The 16,790-nt window shown below is 58.5% G+C and overlaps 2 protein-coding genes across 2 annotated transcripts; both read left to right on the top strand.

Annotated features, from left to right (window-relative positions):
• The first annotated feature begins 291 nt into the window (after nucleotides 1-291).
• LOC148050039 (uncharacterized) lies at nucleotides 292-2,865 on the top strand. Its single transcript, XM_087745538.1, has 12 exons — nucleotides 292-336; nucleotides 432-494; nucleotides 584-639; nucleotides 716-765; nucleotides 851-904; nucleotides 1,008-1,108; nucleotides 2,110-2,162; nucleotides 2,258-2,320; nucleotides 2,410-2,465; nucleotides 2,551-2,591; nucleotides 2,677-2,730; nucleotides 2,834-2,865. The coding sequence occupies exons 1-7, from the start codon at nucleotides 317-319 to the stop codon at nucleotides 2,150-2,152; spliced, it is 387 nt and encodes a 128-aa protein (XP_087601664.1). The 5' UTR covers nucleotides 292-316; the 3' UTR covers nucleotides 2,153-2,162; nucleotides 2,258-2,320; nucleotides 2,410-2,465; nucleotides 2,551-2,591; nucleotides 2,677-2,730; nucleotides 2,834-2,865.
• A 53-nt stretch (nucleotides 2,866-2,918) lies between these two features.
• LOC148050038 (uncharacterized) lies at nucleotides 2,919-11,107 on the top strand. The gene is made up of 9 exons (XM_087745536.1): nucleotides 2,919-2,934; nucleotides 3,938-3,990; nucleotides 4,086-4,148; nucleotides 4,238-4,293; nucleotides 4,370-4,419; nucleotides 4,505-4,558; nucleotides 4,662-4,762; nucleotides 5,948-6,069; nucleotides 9,563-11,107. The coding sequence occupies exons 2-9, from the start codon at nucleotides 3,971-3,973 to the stop codon at nucleotides 9,577-9,579; spliced, it is 483 nt and encodes a 160-aa protein (XP_087601662.1). The 5' UTR covers nucleotides 2,919-2,934; nucleotides 3,938-3,970; the 3' UTR covers nucleotides 9,580-11,107.
• Nucleotides 11,108-16,790: the final 5,683 nt, after the last annotated feature.

Below are 16,790 nucleotides of genomic sequence, written 5' to 3'. Positions count from 1 at the left end.
CGTCTTTGAGGCCTGTTGTTTGTAGTGTTCTGTGGAGTGTCGGGGTGTGTGTGTGCCTGGCCTGGAGCCGCCCTGCCCGGGGGGCGTAGAGTCAGGGGGTTGGTGGAATAGCGATAAGCGTCTGTGGCTGATGTGCTGCTGTGCCTAGACTGTTGAGGCAAAGGTTGCACAGTCATCTTGGACTGAGTAGCTGAGGTACTAGAGGGAACATGTGACTGGTGCCTATCTGACTACATTATGGTGTTTCTAACTCTTCTTTTTATTTTTTATATTTAATGTGAAGGTTCCAAGCGAGGAGTGATGTGGGATATGGGCCATGGAGCTGACTTGGGTAAGGTGAGTGGGGATTGGTAGGCTGAAGTACTGGTTATTTTTCAGGTGGTGTGTGGCTGGTCCTGTTATAAGCAACTCCTGTTGTTTGGGTCTTACAGGTGGTGCGTAAGCCTGCAAGAGGCAAGCCAGACTGACGAAGGTGGGGCGGGCGAGCTGTCAAGGTAAAGGAGGGTGAGACGGGGATCGGTGCGGGCAGGCTGTGGTTTCGGGCAGTATCTCAGCATGTGCCTCTCTGCTTGGGTTTCTGCAGGTGCCGTATGCAGGCTCGGAGGGATGCCGCCGCATGTCGACGAGCGGTCCCGGAAGGTGAGGCGGTGGTGGGCTGGGTTGGCATCTAATAGCCGAGTATTGTATGGCAATGGAGTTGCAGTGTTTCTCTTAGGATTTGCAGGTTCTGCGGGGGCTGCCTTTGGAAGTGCAGGAGCGTTTGAGGTGAGCTGGGTAGTAGGGAGGTGAAGCGTGGGGCTGGTGTTTTCTTGCAAGCGCAAAGGTAATTCTGTGTCTCTCGGTATCCTAGGTGCCGGAAGCGCTGACAGCTGCAGCGTCGGACTGCGGAATGGGCAGGGAGCAGGTAAGCGGTCTGCCACGGCGCGTGTGAAGCGGCAGCTGTTTTGTGAAAGGTCTGTGTTGACCGATGTGGTGGTGACTGTGATGGCATTGGTTTTGTTCTGCAGAGGGTGAAGAGGAACCTGGCGACGGCAGGATGGATCCAGCGGGCTGAGTGTGGTTTTCCTTGTCAAGGATGGATTCAGCCTCGCGGCCGTCTGCAAGCTAAGTTGAGGCTCTAGTGCTGGAGAGGGGTCGGGGGAGGGAGGGTACAAGGTTGGCCGTTGCAGAATGGGGTTTTAAAGGTAGTGCTGGGGAGAGGTCTGTCTGGGAACAGTGCTGTCTAGGCGGCAAGAGGGAGCAGATTAGTCTTCAGCTCGATGGCAGCGTGCGCCGGGCAGGGCGGTTCCAGGCTGTGTCTGTTGTTGCGTAGTTTGTGTGGTGTCTTCTGTGTCTTACACTTTTGTTGGGTCTATATGTTGTCTTTGCGCCTAAGGTGGGCAGGGTGTGTCTGAGGTGGCATATGCCTCGGGTGCCATTCCTGGTGTCGAAACACCTGTACTCGTCGGCATAGTGCCAATTGGGCGCTGCTTTTCTGGCGTTTAAAGCGTACGGCGTGGATCGGTCTGGCGTCTCGGAGGTTTCCGGGCGGTCCTCTTTTGCAGTGACGTTTCCGGCTGCGTGAGCAGCTCTGTTCTCTTGCCGTCCATCTTAGTGGACGGGGGTTTCTTCCCTGCATCCTTTACGTTCTTAGGTCTTGAAGCCGGGCTCGTTGCGCCAACATCCTCTCAGTTTTGAGAGTAACTTTGTGTTACGGGCTGTGACGTTCCTCTCTGTTTTGGCGGCTGCCCTAGAGGCTCCTCACATCGTCATCACGGTGCCGCAGGTGGTCTTGCTCGACGGCGTCTTCGGTCTGGGTGTCGTTCTTGTTGGTGAGAGTTCTCTCACGTCTTTGAGGCCTGTTGTTTGTAGTGTTCTGTGGAGTGTCGGGGTGTGTGTGCGCTTGGCCTGGAGCCGCCCTGCCCGGGGGGCGTAGAGTCAGGGGGTTGGTGGAATAGCGATAAGCGTCTGTGGCTGATGTACTGCTGTGCCTAGACTGTTGAGGCAAAGGTTGCACAGTCATCTTGGACTGAGTAGCTGAGGTACTAGAGGGAACATGTGACTGGTGGCTATCTCACTACATTATGGTGTTTCTAACTCTTCTTTTTATTTTTTTTATTTAATGTGAAGGTTCCAAGCGAGGAGTGATGTGGGATATGGGCCCCGGAGCTGACTTGGGCAAGGTGAGTGGGGACTGGTAGGCTGAAGTAGTGGTTATTTTTCAGGTGGTGTGTGGCTGGTCCTGTTCTGAAGAACAGGGGTTGCTTATGTCTTACAGGTGGTGCGTAAGCCTGCAAGAGGCAAGCCAGACTGACGAAGGTGGGGCGGGCGAGCTGTCAAGGTAAAGGAGGGTGAGACGGGGATCGGTGCGGGCAGGCTGTGGTTTCGGGCAGTATCTCAGCATGTGCCTCTCTGCTTGGGTTTCTGCAGGTGCCGTATGCAGGCTCGGAGGGATGCCGCCGCATGTCGACGAGCGGTCCCGGAAGGTGAGGCGGTGGTGGGCCGGGTTGGCATCTAATAGCCGAGTATTGTATGGCAATGGAGTTGCAGTGTTTCTCTTAGGGTTTGCAGGTTCTGCGGGGGCTGCCTTTGGAAGTGCAGGAGCGTTTGAGGTGAGCTGGGTAGTAGGGAGGTGAAGCGTGGGGCTGGTGTTTTCTTGCAAGCGCAAAGGTAATTCTGTGTCTCTCGGTATCCTAGGTGCCGGAAGCGCTGACAGCTGCAGCGTTGGACTCTGGAATCGGAGGGGAGCAGGTGAACGGCCTGCCACGACGCATGTGAAGTGGCAGCTGTTTTGGGAAAGGTCTGTGTTGACCGATGTGGTGGTGACTGTGATGGCATCGGTTTTGTTTTGCAGAGGGTGAAGAGGAACCTGGCGACGGCAGGATGGATCCAGCGGGCTGAGTGTGGTTTTCCTTGTCAAGGATGGATTCAGCCTCGCGGCCGTCTGCAAGCTAAGTTGAGGCTCTAGTGCTGGAGAGGGGTCGGGGGAGGGAGGGTACAAGGTTGGCCATTGCAGGAAGGGGTTTTAAAGGTAGCGCAGGGGAGAGGTCTGTCTGGGAACAGTGCCCTCTGGTCAGCTAGAGGAGCAGGTTAGTCTTCAGCTCGATGGCAGCGTGCGCCGGGCAGGGCGGTTCCAGGCTGTGTCTGTTGTTGCGTAGTTTGTGTGGTGTCTTCTGTGTCTTACACTTTTGTTGGGTCTATATGTCGTCTTTGCGCTTAAGGTGGGCAGGGTGTGCCTGGGGCAGCATATGCCTCGGGTGCCATTCCTGGCGTCTGAAACACCTGTACTCGTCGGCATAGTGCCAATCGGGCGCCGCTTTTCTGGCGTTTAAAGCGTACGGCGTGGATCGGTCTGGCGTCTCGGAGGTTTCCGGGCGGTCCTCTGTTTTGTGGCGACGTTTCCGGCTGCGTGAGCAGCTCTGTTCTCTTGCCGTCCATCTTAGTGGACGGGGGTTTCTTCCCTGCATCCTTTACGTTGTTAGGTCTTGAAGCCGGGCTCGTTGCGCCAACATCCTCTCAGTTTTGAGAGTAACTTCGTGTTACGGGCTGTGACGTTCCTCTCTGTTTTGGCGGCTGCCCTAGAGGCTCCTGACATCGTCATCACGGTGCCGCAGGTGGTCTTGCTCGACGGCGTCTTCGGTCTGGGTGTCGTTCTTGTTGCCGAGAGTTCTCTCACGTCTTTGAGGCCTGTTGTTTGTAGTGTTCTGTGGAGTGTCGGGGTGTGTGTGTGCTTGGCCTGGAGCCGCCCTGCCCGGGGGGGCGTAGAGTCAGGGGGTTGGTGGAATAGCGATAAGCGTCTGTGGCTGATGTGTTGCTGTGCCTAGACTGTTGAGGCAAAGGTTGCACAGTCATCTTGGTCTGAGTAGCTGAGGTACTAGAGGGAACATGTGACCGGTGCCTATCTGACTACATTATGGTGTTTCTAACTCTTCTTTTTATTTTTTTATTTAATGTGAAGGTTCCAAGCGAGGAGTGATGTGGGATATGGGCCATGGAGCTGACTTGGGCAAGGTGAGTGGGGATTGATAGGCTGAAGTAGTGGTTATTTTTCAGGTGGTGTGTGGCTGGTCCTGTTCTGAAGAACAGGGGTTGCTTATGTCTTACAGGTGGTGCGTAAGCCTGCAAGAGGCAAGCCAGACTGACGAAGGTGGGGCGGGCGAGCTGTCAAGGTAAAGGAGGGTGAGACGGGGATCGGTGCGGGCAGGCTGTGGTTTCGGGCAGTATCTCGGCATGTGCCTCTCTGCTTGGGTTTCTGCAGGTGCCGTATGCAGGCTCGGAGGGATGCCGCCGCATGTCGACGAGCGGTCCCGGAAGGTGAGGCGGTGGTGGGCCGGGTTGGCATCTAATAGCTGAGTATTGTATGGCAATGGAGTTGCGGTGTTTCTCTTAGGGTTTGCAGGTTCTGCGGGGGCTGCCTTTGGAAGTGCAGGAGCGTTTGAGGTGAGCTGGGTGGTAGGGAGGTGAAGCGTGGGGCTGGTGTTTTCTTGCAAGCGCAAAGGTAATTTTGTGTCTCTCGGTATCCTAGGTGCCGGAAGCGGTGACAGCTGCAGCGTTGGACTCCGGAATCGGAGGGGAGCAGGTGAACGGCCTGCCACGGCGCATGTGAAGTGGCAGCTGTTTTGGGAAAGGTCTGTGTTGACCGATGTGGTGGTGACTGTGATGGCATCGGTTTTGTTTTGCAGAGGGTGAAGAGGAACGTGGCGACGGCAGGATGGATCCAGCGGGCTGAGTGTGGTTTTCCTTGTCAAGGATGGATTCAGCCTCGCGGCCGTCTGCAAGCTAAGTTGAGGCTCTAGTGCTGGAGAGGGGTCGGGGGAGGGAGGGTACAAGGTTGGCCATTGCAGGAAGGGGTTTTAAAGGTAGCGCTGGGGAGAGGTCTGTCTGGGAACAGCGCCGTCTAGGCGGCTAGAGGGAGCAGATTAGTCTTCAGCTCGATGGCAGCGTGCGCCGGGCAGGGCGGTTCCAGGCTGTGTCTGTTGTTGCGTAGTTTGTGTGGTGTCTTCTGTGTCTTACACTTTTGTTGGGTCTATATGTCGTCTTTGCGCTTAAGGTGGGCAGGGTGTGTCTGGGGCGGCAAATGCCTCGGGTGCCATTCCTGGCGTCGAAACACCTGTACTCGTCGGCATAGTGCCAATCGGGCGCCGCTTTTCTGGCGTTTAAAGCGTACGGCGTGGATCGGTCTGGCGTCTCGGAGGTTTCCGGGCGGTCCTCTTCTGCGGCGACGTTTCCGGCTGCGTGAGCAGCTCTGTTCTCTTGCCGTCCATTTTAGTGGACGGGGGTTTCTTCCCTGCATCCTTACGTTGTTAGGTCTTGAAGCCGGGCTCGTTGCGCCAACATCCTCTCAGTTTTGAGAGTAACTTCGTGTTACGGGCCGTGACGTTCCTCTCTGTTTTGGCGGCTGCCCTAGAGGCTCCTCACATCGTCATCACGGTGCCGCAGGTGGTCTTGCTCGACGGCGTCTTCGGTCTGGGTGTTGTTCTTGTTGCCGAGAGTTCTCTCACGTCTTTGAGGCCTGTTGTTTGTAGTGTTCTGTGGAGTGTCGGGGTGTGTGTGTGTGTGTTTTGGCCTGGAGCCGCCCTGCCCGGGGGGGCGTAGAGTCAGGGGGTAGGTGGGACAGCAGTGACAGTCTGTGGTTAATATGTTGCTACGCCTAGACTGTTGAGGCAAAGGCTATACAGTCATCTTGAACTGAGTGGCTATTAGCAGGGTGTTTGTATTTAATAGTGTTATATGGGGATGTGTAGAGCTGTGTGGGAGGTGGTGTTCAGGGGTATCAATGGAGCTTACATCTCAAAGGTGTTAATGTTTTATTGTTTGGTGATTAAGTGGGTGTTTTGTGGTTGGTTTTTTTTTTGAAATGTTGCGTGTGGTTGGACTGTTGGTGGTATACTTAAAAGGGTACAATAACTCTAGAACTGTTAAGGTATTGCTCTGTTTCTGAGTGAAGCGTTTGATATTATTTTTGCAGATACAGAGGCACGAGCCATGCGCCAAGTAGTTATAGAGGTGGCAAGTGGAGTATTAAAAGAAGGTTTTTGAGGCCCCTGTCCATTATCTTTCAGAAGTTGTGGAAAATCGGGGGATGTACAGGTATGTCAAAATGTACCTTTTGCTTTGGTCATTTTGTGTGCCGCAGGCAGCCTCGGAGGGGGCGTAGTTTCCCGCTGAGGAGCGGTTGGAGGAGGCGAGGTGGTTGTCAGCCGGGTCGTCATTTAATAGTGAAGTATGAAATGGCATGTTGGTTAATCATTTCCCGTTTGGTTCTGTGGGAGCTGTGCTGGCTGCCTTGAGAATCGGCCGAGAAGTTGAGGTGAGCTGGGTGGTAGAGGGGAGGCACACGGGGCTGGCTATTTCACCCGAGCGCCACGGGAACTTTGTGTCTCCTGGCATCCTAGGCGCACCGAGCGACAGCCGCAGCATCTTTCTTGAGAACAGGCGTGGAGCAGGGGAGCAGAGCGGTGCGGTGCTTTTGAGGAGGAGGGTGTCGCAGAAGCGGTTGGCAGTAACCAGACCGATGCTGAATACCAGCACTGTGTTTTAGTTTGTTAGTGTGCTGTGGGTTTTTGGGTTGGGAGGTTTTGGGTTTTTTTGTTTTTTGGTTTTTTTTGAGATGATGAAGAAGAACTGAGTGAGTGCAGGAATGTTCTAGTTAGGTGTGTGGTGGTTTTCTTTTTTTCTTTTTTGAGGGTGGATTCAGATCCCTGGCCCTCTGAAAGCTCAGTTGCGGGGTGAGGGCTGAGGAGGTATCAAGGATAGGAATTGCAGGGAGGGGTTATAAAGTTGGTGTCGGGGAGAGGCCTGTCCAGGAGCAGTCTCCTTTGGGAAGGGAAAAGGACCGGGTTACTGTTCTTAGCACGCTGCTGACGTTGGCTGGGCAGGGCGGTTCCATCCTGTGTCTGTGTGTTCTGCTTTTGCGTAGTCTGTCTTCTGTGTCTCGTACCCTGGCTTTCTCGGGTCTTGATGTTTCCGTAGCTCTTGGTGATCATGGGGCCCCTCGGTAAGCCTCCCGAGGGTCTCGAACGCGTCGCTTCATAGGCATGGCGTTTCTTGAGCCCTGCTTATCTTGCCGTCGTAGCTTAAAGCGCGGACGTGTCCGGGAAGCGTCGCGTTACAGATGTTTCTGAGGGATCGTCTGTTGCGGTGGCCAGCCAGGCGGTCTCTGCAGGTCTGCTGTTGAGACTTATATTTTTATGGTCGTTTTCAGGGGTTTCGTCCCTGGTTCCTTAATGGTCTTAGGTCTTAACTCCTGGATTGTCATGCATCCATTTATCTCTTTTTAGATGGTAGTTTTCTCATGGGCCATGGCAGGCCTATGTCTTTTTTTGGGATGCTGTAGAGCGTTCGTGCCGTTGTGGCACTGTAGGGGTTCCGTTTTGGAGGCATCTTCCCTACCGGAGTCATTCCTGGTCATGATGTTCTCGGGTCTCAAGGTGATGTGGTTTGTGGTGTTTGTGCGCAGTGTCTGTCTGCGTGTCGGGGTTGGGGCCGCTCTGCCCAGGAGCGTAGCAATATTGGAGTTGGGGGTAGCGTAGCCTTATGGTGCTATGTCCATTTGTACAGTATCTGGAGGCAAAGACTGTAGAGGCCATCTCAAGGCAAGCAGCTGTAGACAGGTGCCGCAGTTACTTCTGTTGTGTTTTGCGGTTGCCGGAGGCTGGATCGTCGCATGTAGCGAAGTGTCGTCTTATGCTTGCCGTAACGGAAGGTGAAACTTGGGAATCGTACGGAGCCCAAGGTTGTTTAGAAGTGCATGGCGAGGCAGTTCCAGGGATAGCTCTGGAACTGGGGGGCTGTGCTGCAGTGGCAGCTGGGTGGTGTAACCATAGCGTTTTGAGTGAGAGGTGGTTGCAGGATCGTTCGGTTCCTGAGTGTGCCAAAGCTTGTACGTGTGAAGTATTTTATTGCAGGTTGTATGTAAGGTTGAGAGTAATTTATTTCTTAGATACTTAGAATAAAAAGCAACCCAGCTGGGGGAATTTTTTTTTTTCTCCTGGCTGTTTTTTTTTTTTTCCCGGTCCTGGCTGCTCTGTGTGGTGATGATCATCACCATGGTTTGGGCGGAGGTCAGGCTTGGGCCGGGGTTTTGGCAGGCAGGGCGATATATTTTTTGAGGCCCCTGGGAATACAGTTCCCAGGGAGCGCCGCAGAGGCAGGGCAATGGTGTGTTGTGGCATGCCGGTGGTGGAATGGATTGGCTGAGAGCGAGGCGTGGTTTGGGTGGTAGCTGAATGAGCGGTACGTTTGGAATGTACCTACCCTGTGACGATCGGTGGTTGAAGGGTTGTCCAGTTCCTGAATGTGCCTAACGTTGTATGTGTGAAGTATTTTATTGCAGGTTGTAGGTAATGTTGAGAGTAATTTATTTCATATATACTTAGAATAAAAAAAATCCCAGCTGGGGGATTTTTTTTTTTTTCCCCTGGCTGGGTTTTTTTTTCCCCCGGTCCCGGCCGCTCTGCGAGGCGATGATCATCGCCAAGGTTTGGGCAGAGGTCAGGCTTGGGCCGGGGTTTTCACAGGCAGGGTGGTTTTTTTTGAGGCCCCCGGGAACACCGTTCCCAGGGAGCGCCGCAGAGGCAGGGCAATGGTCCGTTGTGGCATGCCAGTGGTGGAATGGATTGGCTGAGAGCGAGGCGTGGTTTGGGTGGTAGCTGAATGAGCGGTGTGTTTGGAATGCATCTATCCTGTGATGATTGGTGGTTGAAGGGTTGTCCAGTTCCTGAATGTGCCTAACGTTGTATGTGTGAAGTATTTTATTGCAGGTTGTAGGTAATGTTGAGAGTAATTTATTTCATATATACTTAGAATAAAAAAAATCCCAGCTGGGGGATTTTTTTTTTTTTCCCCTGGCTGGGTTTTTTTTTCCCCCGGTCCCGGCCGCTCTGCGAGGCGATGATCATCGCCAAGGTTTGGGCGGAGGTCAGGCTTGGGCCGGGGTTTTCACAGGCAGGGTGGTTTTTTTTAAGGCCCCCGGGAACACCGTTCCCAGGGAGCGCCGCAGAGGCAGGGCATCGGTCTGTTGTGGCATGCCGGTGGTGGAATGGATTGGCTGAGAGCGAGGCGTGGTTTGGGTGGTAGCTGAATGAATGGTATGTTTGGAATGCATCTATCCTGTGATGATTGGTGGTTGAAGGGTTGTCCAGTTCCTGCATGTGCCTAACCTTCTATGTGTGAAGTATTTTATTGCAGGTTGTAGGTAATGTTGAGAGTAATTTATTTCATATATACTTAGAATAAAAAAAATCCCAGCTGGGGGATTTTTTTTTTTTTCCCCTGGCTGGGTTTTTTTTTCCCCCGGTCCCGGCCACTCTGCGAGGCGATGATCATCGCCAAGGTTTGGGCGGAGGTCAGGCTTGGGCCGGGGTTTTTGCAGGCAGGGTGGTTTTTTTTTTTTTTGAGGCCCCTGGGAACACCGTTCCCAGGGAGCGCCGCAGAGGCAGGGCGACGGTCCGTTGTGGCATGCTGGTAGTGGAATGGATTGGCTGAGAGCGAGGCGTGGTTTGGGTGGTAGCTGAATGAGCGGTGTGTTTGGAATGCATCTAACCTGTGATGATGGTGTGGGGTCTTTTTCGTTTTTTTGCAGGTTCCAGGTGGGAATAAAATTTTTCCTTTGCAGAGGTGTAGAAATGAAAACAGCATTATAAAAGTCCAGCTGGGGAATTTGGTTTTCCCCCAGTAGCGTTGTGCTTTTTGAGAACGTCAGCAATGACTGACTGGGATTCTGACAACAGGAAAAACTTTTATGATGCCTGAAGTTGTTCATCTTGCAATCTCATGGACAGCGGTACTGAGCGAAACCCTTTTGAGCTCTACTGGACCTAAGCGGGCTGTGCCAGCATCTTCCTCTGAGTGGGGACGCCTGTCAGCGCTGAGAGCTTTTGGAGTTTCCCTATAGAGGCTGGTTGACAGGATCCGGGCCGATATCTGATGCCTCTCACTCCTTGGGAGTCAACGCTTGCCTGTTCAGATGGTAGTTGTTTGATGTGAGCATTTTCTGGAGCTTGAGGGCAATTTTCACTGAATGCCTGTATGTATGTTTACTGAGAGTATTTCACTAAGTCTGTAACAAATGACGTCGCTGTGTGTGTGTAACGATACAAATGTTGTAGTAAACCCTATGTAATCAGTTTGTGACTGGTAAATGAACCAATGAATAGGTATTGCTAAATTTCAGCAAGGTTGACTGTGAAACGCCCTTAAACCGCCGGTAGACGCGTATACCCCATAGCTGTGAACTGTTGACCAAGTCTGAGACTAGGAGTGGATCCAGCCGCACCTAGGCTCCTCTCTGAGGAGGAGTTTAGAAAGCAAGGGGGTCCATTCTGAACCTCGTGACTCAACAGGAGGGCCTGCCATGTTGTCCTTTGTATTTGCTTATGACCCAATATTGTCTTGACTGTAATGTTGTTCTGACCGTGGCCCCCCCCTTAACTCACTGCTGGATGGGTATACCGCATAGCTGTGAACCGTTGACCAAGTCTGAGACTAGGATTGGATCCAGCCGCACCTAGGCTCCTGTCTGAGAAGGAGTTTAGAAAGCAAGGGGGTCCATTCTGAACCTCGTGACTGAACGGGAGGGCCTCCCTTGTTGTCCTTTGTATTTGCGTATGACCAATATTGTCTTGACTGTAATGTTGGTCTGACCGTGACCCCCCCCCCGCCTTAACTCACTGCTGGATGGGTATACCCCGTAGTTGTGAACCGTTGACCAAGTCTGAGACTAGGATTGGATCCAGCCGCACCTAGGCTCCTGTCTGAGAAGGAGTTTAGAAAGCAAGGGGGTCCATTCTGAACCTCGTGACTGAACGGGAGGGCCTCCCTTGGTATTTGCTTGTACATCAAGTTTGTATTTTTTTCTGTCTCTGTCTATATAGAACTGACTTAAATTTGTGTACATTATTACATGTGATATAGAAGTAATAGCAAAGCTTGCCTTTATTAGGGTTGTGTGGTATGAAAAAAAATGGTTGCGCAAAGCTTGCGATGCAGGTGACGTTGGATCAGGTTTGCCTCGCAGGTGTGTAGAAAAACTGTGAAAGCAGTTGTAATGGAGCTTTTTGTAGGGCCAGTTTTGTCTCTGGACTGTGTAGAAATGGCTGTAATGAGGTTGTAATAAAGGTTATGTTGTGTTGGGTGTGGTTTGCCTCCTCTGTCGGTATTAAAACTTTTAGAACCGGTTGTTGTCAAGTTGTGAGGTGGCTTTTGCCCTCTGCGTCCATATTGATGCTTCACAACCAGTTGTAATAAAGGTGGAGTTGGAGCTGTTGTGTAGCCTATGGCTGTATTTAAACTTGGGTAACGGTTGAAGTTGTTGGATGGGTTTTGTCTGCTCTGTCTGTATTGCAAAGGCCAACACAGTTGTAATGAAGTTGTCTTGGTCCCCTTTCCTCTCTGGTGCTGGTCTTGGTCCCCTTTCCTCTCTGGTGCTGGTCTTGGTCCCCTTTCCTCTCTGGTGCTGGTCTTGGTCCCCTTTCCTCTCTGGTGCTGGTCTTGGTCCCCTTTCCTCTCTGGTGCTGGTCTTGGTCCCCTTTCCTCTCTGGTGCTGGTCTTGGTCCCCTTTCCTCTCTGGTGCTGGTCTTGGTCCCCTTTCCTCTCTGGTGCTGGTCTTGGTCCCCTTTCCTCTCTGGTGCTGGTCTTGGTCCCCTTTCCTCTCTGGTGCTGGTCTTGGTCCCCTTTCCTCTCTGGTGCTGGTCTTTGCCTTAGAATGTTTTACTAATTTCACTTGAAAGTTCAAAAGTTATGTACCGTAATAGCAGCAGTAGAAAATGGCATACTCCCTGGGAGTAAAAATTAACTTAAAACAAGAAAAAAAATCAATTATTAAAAAAAAACTACTCCCAGGGTAGGAGCCATTTTCTACTGCTGCACCAGACTTATTATTTTTCATTTTTTCTTTATACTATAAAAATACACATAAACCCCCCTCCACCTGGGAGGAATCAATGACTACAGTAATGACACCCACTATTACCATAATCATTAAATTCACCCAGGTAGACAACCAATTAACACCCTCTTATGCAAAGGAAGAAAGTAATAATGCAAATTAGAAAAAAAAAATTTTCAGCACCACCACCAGCACAACACAAGAAAACCTGAGCACCACCACATGGAACCAACACCCTTCAAAATAAATCATACACACTCAAAAAACATTAAAAACAAGCAATTGGCAAACACAAAAAAAACCTCTCAAACACAACCGCAATCACCAACACAGAACCTCCAAACCACACAGAAACATATCCACACAGCCAAGACAAAACGAGAAGTCCTCCCACACCACAGAGCAGGACCTCCAGACCATAGAAATGAAACCGGAAGTCTCCCTCTATGATCCAGAAGTCCTCCAACGACACCGGAAGTCCTCCGACTACACCGGAAGTGGCCAGAAAATGACCGGAAATAGCCTCCCTGCACCCGGAAGTGACCCTAATCAGACCGGAAACGACCCTACAGGAACCGGAAGTCATCCCAAACCGACCGGAAGTTACCGATTGTAACCGGAAGTGCCCCGAAAACCCCAAAAAGAAACCGGAAACACCCAAAAGAAAACCGGAAGTACCACAAAAACCAACGGAAACACCTCAAATCCACCAAAACCAAACCCATAAGAACCACAATCCAAACCAAAAGTGAAAAAACACTTAAACAGCATTATCGGGTTACAGTCACTCACTGCCATTACAGGTCAGGGGGTCGGGGTTACAGGGGTCAGGGTTACAGGGCTCAGGGTTACAGGGCTCAGGGTTAGGGTTAGGGGTTAGGGGTTAGGGTTAGGGTTAGGGTTAGGGTTAGGGTTAGGGTTAGGTTAGGGCCAGGTTAGGTTAGGGTTAGGGTTAGGTTAGGTTAGGCCAGGGCCAGGGCCAGGCCAGGCCAGGGGCCAGGGGCCAGGCCAGGCCAGGCCAGGCCAGGCCAGGCCAGGCCAGGCCAGGGCCAGGCCAGGCCAGGGCCAGGCCAGGCCAGGCCAGGCCAGGCCAGGCCAGGCCAGGCCAGGCCAGGCCAGGGCCAGGCCAGGCCAGGCCAGGCCAGGCCAGGCCAGGCCAGGCCAGGCCAGGGCCAGGCCAGGCCAGGCCAGGCCAGGCCAGGCCAGGGCCAGGCCAGGCCAGGCCAGGCCAGGCCAGGCCAGGCCAGGCCAGGCCAGGCCAGGCCAGGGCCAGGCCAGGCCAGGCCAGGCCAGGCCAGGCCAGGCCAGGCCAGGGCCAGGCCAGGCCAGGCCAGGCCAGGCCAGGGCCAGGCCAGGCCAGGCCAGGCCAGGCCAGGGCCAGGCCAGGCCAGGCCAGGCCAGGCCAGGCCAGGGCCAGGCCAGGCCAGGCCAGGCCAGGCCAGGCCAGGCCAGGCCAGGGCCAGGCCAGGCCAGGCCAGGCCAGGGCCAGGCCAGGCCAGGCCAGGCCAGGCCAGGCCAGGCCAGGCCAGGCCAGGCCAGGCCAGGGCCAGGCCAGGCCAGGCCAGGCCAGGCCAGGCCAGGCCAGGGCCAGGCCAGGCCAGGCCAGGCCAGGCCAGGGCCAGGCCAGGCCAGGCCAGGCCAGGCCAGGCCAGGCCAGGCCAGGCCAGGCCAGGCCAGGCCAGGCCAGGCCAGGCCAGGCCAGGCCAGGCCAGGCCAGGCCAGGCCAGGCCAGGGCCAGGCCAGGCCAGGCCAGGCCAGGCCAGGCCAGGCCAGGCCAGGCCAGGCCAGGCCAGGCCAGGCCAGGCCAGGCCAGGGCCAGGCCAGGCCAGGCCAGGCCAGGCCAGGCCAGGCCAGGGCCAGGCCAGGCCAGGCCAGGCCAGGGCCAGGCCAGGCCAGGCCAGGCCAGGCCAGGGCCAGGGCCAGGCCAGGCCAGGCCAGGCCAGGCCAGGCCAGGCCAGGCCAGGCCAGGGCCAGGCCAGGCCAGGCCAGGCCAGGCCAGGCCAGGCCAGGCCAGGCCAGGCCAGGCCAGGCCAGGCCAGGCCAGGCCAGGCCAGGCCAGGCCAGGCCAGGCCAGGCCAGGCCAGGCCAGGCCAGGCCAGGCCAGGCCAGGCCAGGCCAGGCCAGGCCAGGCCAGGCCAGGCCAGGCCAGGCCAGGCCAGGCCAGGCCAGGCCAGGGCCAGGCCAGGCCAGGCCAGGCCAGGCCAGGCCAGGCCAGGCCAGGCCAGGCCAGGCCAGGGCCAGGCCAGGCCAGGCCAGGCCAGGCCAGGCCAGGCCAGGCCAGGCCAGGCCAGGCCAGGCCAGGCCAGGCCAGGCCAGGCCAGGCCAGGCCAGGCCAGGCCAGGCCAGGCCAGGCCAGGCCAGGCCAGGCCAGGCCAGGCCAGGCCAGGCCAGGCCAGGCCAGGCCAGGCCAGGCCAGGCCAGGCCAGGCCAGGCCAGGCCAGGCCAGGCCAGGCCAGGCCAGGCCAGGCCAGGCCAGGCCAGGCCAGGCCAGGCCAGGCCAGGCCAGGCCAGGCCAGGCCAGGCCAGGCCAGGCCAGGCCAGGCCAGGCCAGGCCAGGCCAGGCCAGGCCAGGCCAGGCCAGGCCAGGCCAGGCCAGGCCAGGCCAGGCCAGGCCAGGCCAGGCCAGGCCAGGCCAGGCCAGGCCAGGCCAGGCCAGGCCAGGCCAGGCCAGGCCAGGCCAGGCCAGGCCAGGCCAGGCCAGGCCAGGCCAGGCCAGGCCAGGCCAGGCCAGGCCAGGCCAGGCCAGGCCAGGCCAGGCCAGGCCAGGCCAGGCCAGGCCAGGCCAGGCCAGGCCAGGCCAGGCCAGGCCAGGCCAGGCCAGGCCAGGCCAGGCCAGGCCAGGCCAGGCCAGGCCAGGCCAGGCCAGGCCAGGCCAGGCCAGGCCAGGCCAGGCCAGGCCAGGCCAGGGCCAGGCCAGGCCAGGCCAGGCCAGGCCAGGGCCAGGGCCAGGCCAGGCCAGGCCAGGCCAGGCCAGGCCAGGCCAGGCCAGGCCAGGCCAGGCCAGGCCAGGCCAGGCCAGGCCAGGCCAGGCCAGGCCAGGCCAGGCCAGGCCAGGCCAGGCCAGGCCAGGCCAGGCCAGGCCAGGCCAGGCCAGGCCAGGCCAGGGCCAGGCCAGGCCAGGCCAGGCCAGGCCAGGCCAGGCCAGGCCAGGCCAGGCCAGGCCAGGCCAGGCCAGGGCCAGGCCAGGCCAGGGCCAGGCCAGGCCAGGCCAGGCCAGGCCAGGCCAGGCCAGGGCCAGGCCAGGCCAGGCCAGGCCAGGGCCAGGCCAGGCCAGGCCAGGGCCAGGCCAGGCCAGGCCAGGCCAGGCCAGGCCAGGCCAGGCCAGGCCAGGCCAGGCCAGGCCAGGGCCAGGCCAGGCCAGGCCAGGCCAGGCCAGGCCAGGCCAGGCCAGGCCAGGCCAGGCCAGGCCAGGCCAGGGCCAGGGCCAGGCCAGGCCAGGCCAGGCCAGGCCAGGCCAGGCCAGGCCAGGCCAGGCCAGGCCAGGCCAGGCCAGGCCAGGCCAGGCCAGGCCAGGCCAGGCCAGGCCAGGCCAGGCCAGGCCAGGCCAGGCCAGGCCAGGCCAGGCCAGGCCAGGCCAGGCCAGGCCAGGCCAGGGCCAGGCCAGGCCAGGCCAGGCCAGGCCAGGCCAGGCCAGGCCAGGCCAGGCCAGGCCAGGCCAGGCCAGGCCAGGCCAGGCCAGGCCAGGCCAGGCCAGGCCAGGCCAGGCCAGGCCAGGCCAGGCCAGGCCAGGCCAGGCCAGGCCAGGCCAGGCCAGGCCAGGCCAGGCCAGGCCAGGCCAGGCCAGGCCAGGCCAGGCCAGGCCAGGCCAGGCCAGGCCAGGCCAGGCCAGGCCAGGCCAGGCCAGGCCAGGCCAGGCCAGGCCAGGCCAGGGCCAGGCCAGGCCAGGCCAGGCCAGGCCAGGGCCAGGCCAGGCCAGGCCAGGCCAGGCCAGGCCAGGCCAGGCCAGGCCAGGCCAGGCCAGGCCAGGCCAGGCCAGGCCAGGCCAGGCCAGGCCAGGCCAGGCCAGGCCAGGGCCAGGCCAGGCCAGGCCAGGCCAGGCCAGGCCAGGGCCAGGCCAGGCCAGGCCAGGCCAGGCCAGGCCAGGCCAGGCCAGGCCAGGCCAGGCCAGGCCAGGCCAGGCCAGGCCAGGCCAGGCCAGGCCAGGCCAGGCCAGGCCAGGCCAGGCCAGGCCAGGGCCAGGGCCAGGCCAGGCCAGGCCAGGCCAGGCCAGGCCAGGCCAGGCCAGGCCAGGCCAGGCCAGGCCAGGCCAGGCCAGGCCAGGCCAGGCCAGGCCAGGCCAGGCCAGGCCAGGCCAGGCCAGGCCAGGCCAGGCCAGGCCAGGCCAGGCCAGGCCAGGCCAGGCCAGGCCAGGCCAGGCCAGGCCAGGCCAGGCCAGGCCAGGCCAGGCCAGGCCAGGGCCAGGCCAGGCCAGGGCCAGGCCAGGCCAGGCCAGGGCCAGGCCAGGCCAGGCCAGGCCAGGCCAGGCCAGGCCAGGCCAGGCCAGGCCAGGCCAGGCCAGGCCAGGCCAGGCCAGGCCAGGCCAGGGCCAGGCCAGGCCAGGCCAGGCCAGGCCAGGCCAGGCCAGGCCAGGCCAGGCCAGGCCAGGCCAGGCCAGGCCAGGGCCAGGCCAGGCCAGGCCAGGCCAGGCCAGGCCAGGCCAGGGCCAGGCCAGGCCAGGCCAGGCCAGGCCAGGCCAGGCCAGGCCAGGCCAGGCCAGGCCAGGCCAGGGCCAGGCCAGGCCAGGCCAGGCCAGGCCAGGCCAGGCCAGGCCAGGCCAGGCCAGGCCAGGCCAGGCCAGGCCAGGCCAGGGCCAGGCCAGGCCAGGCCAGGCCAGGGCCAGGCCAGGCCAGGCCAGGCCAGGCCAGGCCAGGCCAGGCCAGGCCAGGCCAGGCCAGGTTAGGGTTAGGGTTAGGGTTAGGGTTAGGGTTAGGGTTAGGGTTAGGGT

This window comes from Nipponia nippon, unplaced genomic scaffold (genome assembly GCF_047370975.1).
Source record: "Nipponia nippon isolate SJK-2023a ecotype South Korea unplaced genomic scaffold, ASM4737097v1 scaffold_90, whole genome shotgun sequence".
NCBI lineage: Eukaryota > Metazoa > Chordata > Aves > Pelecaniformes > Threskiornithidae > Nipponia > Nipponia nippon.
This window is presented reverse-complemented; position numbering and strand designations above follow the sequence as displayed.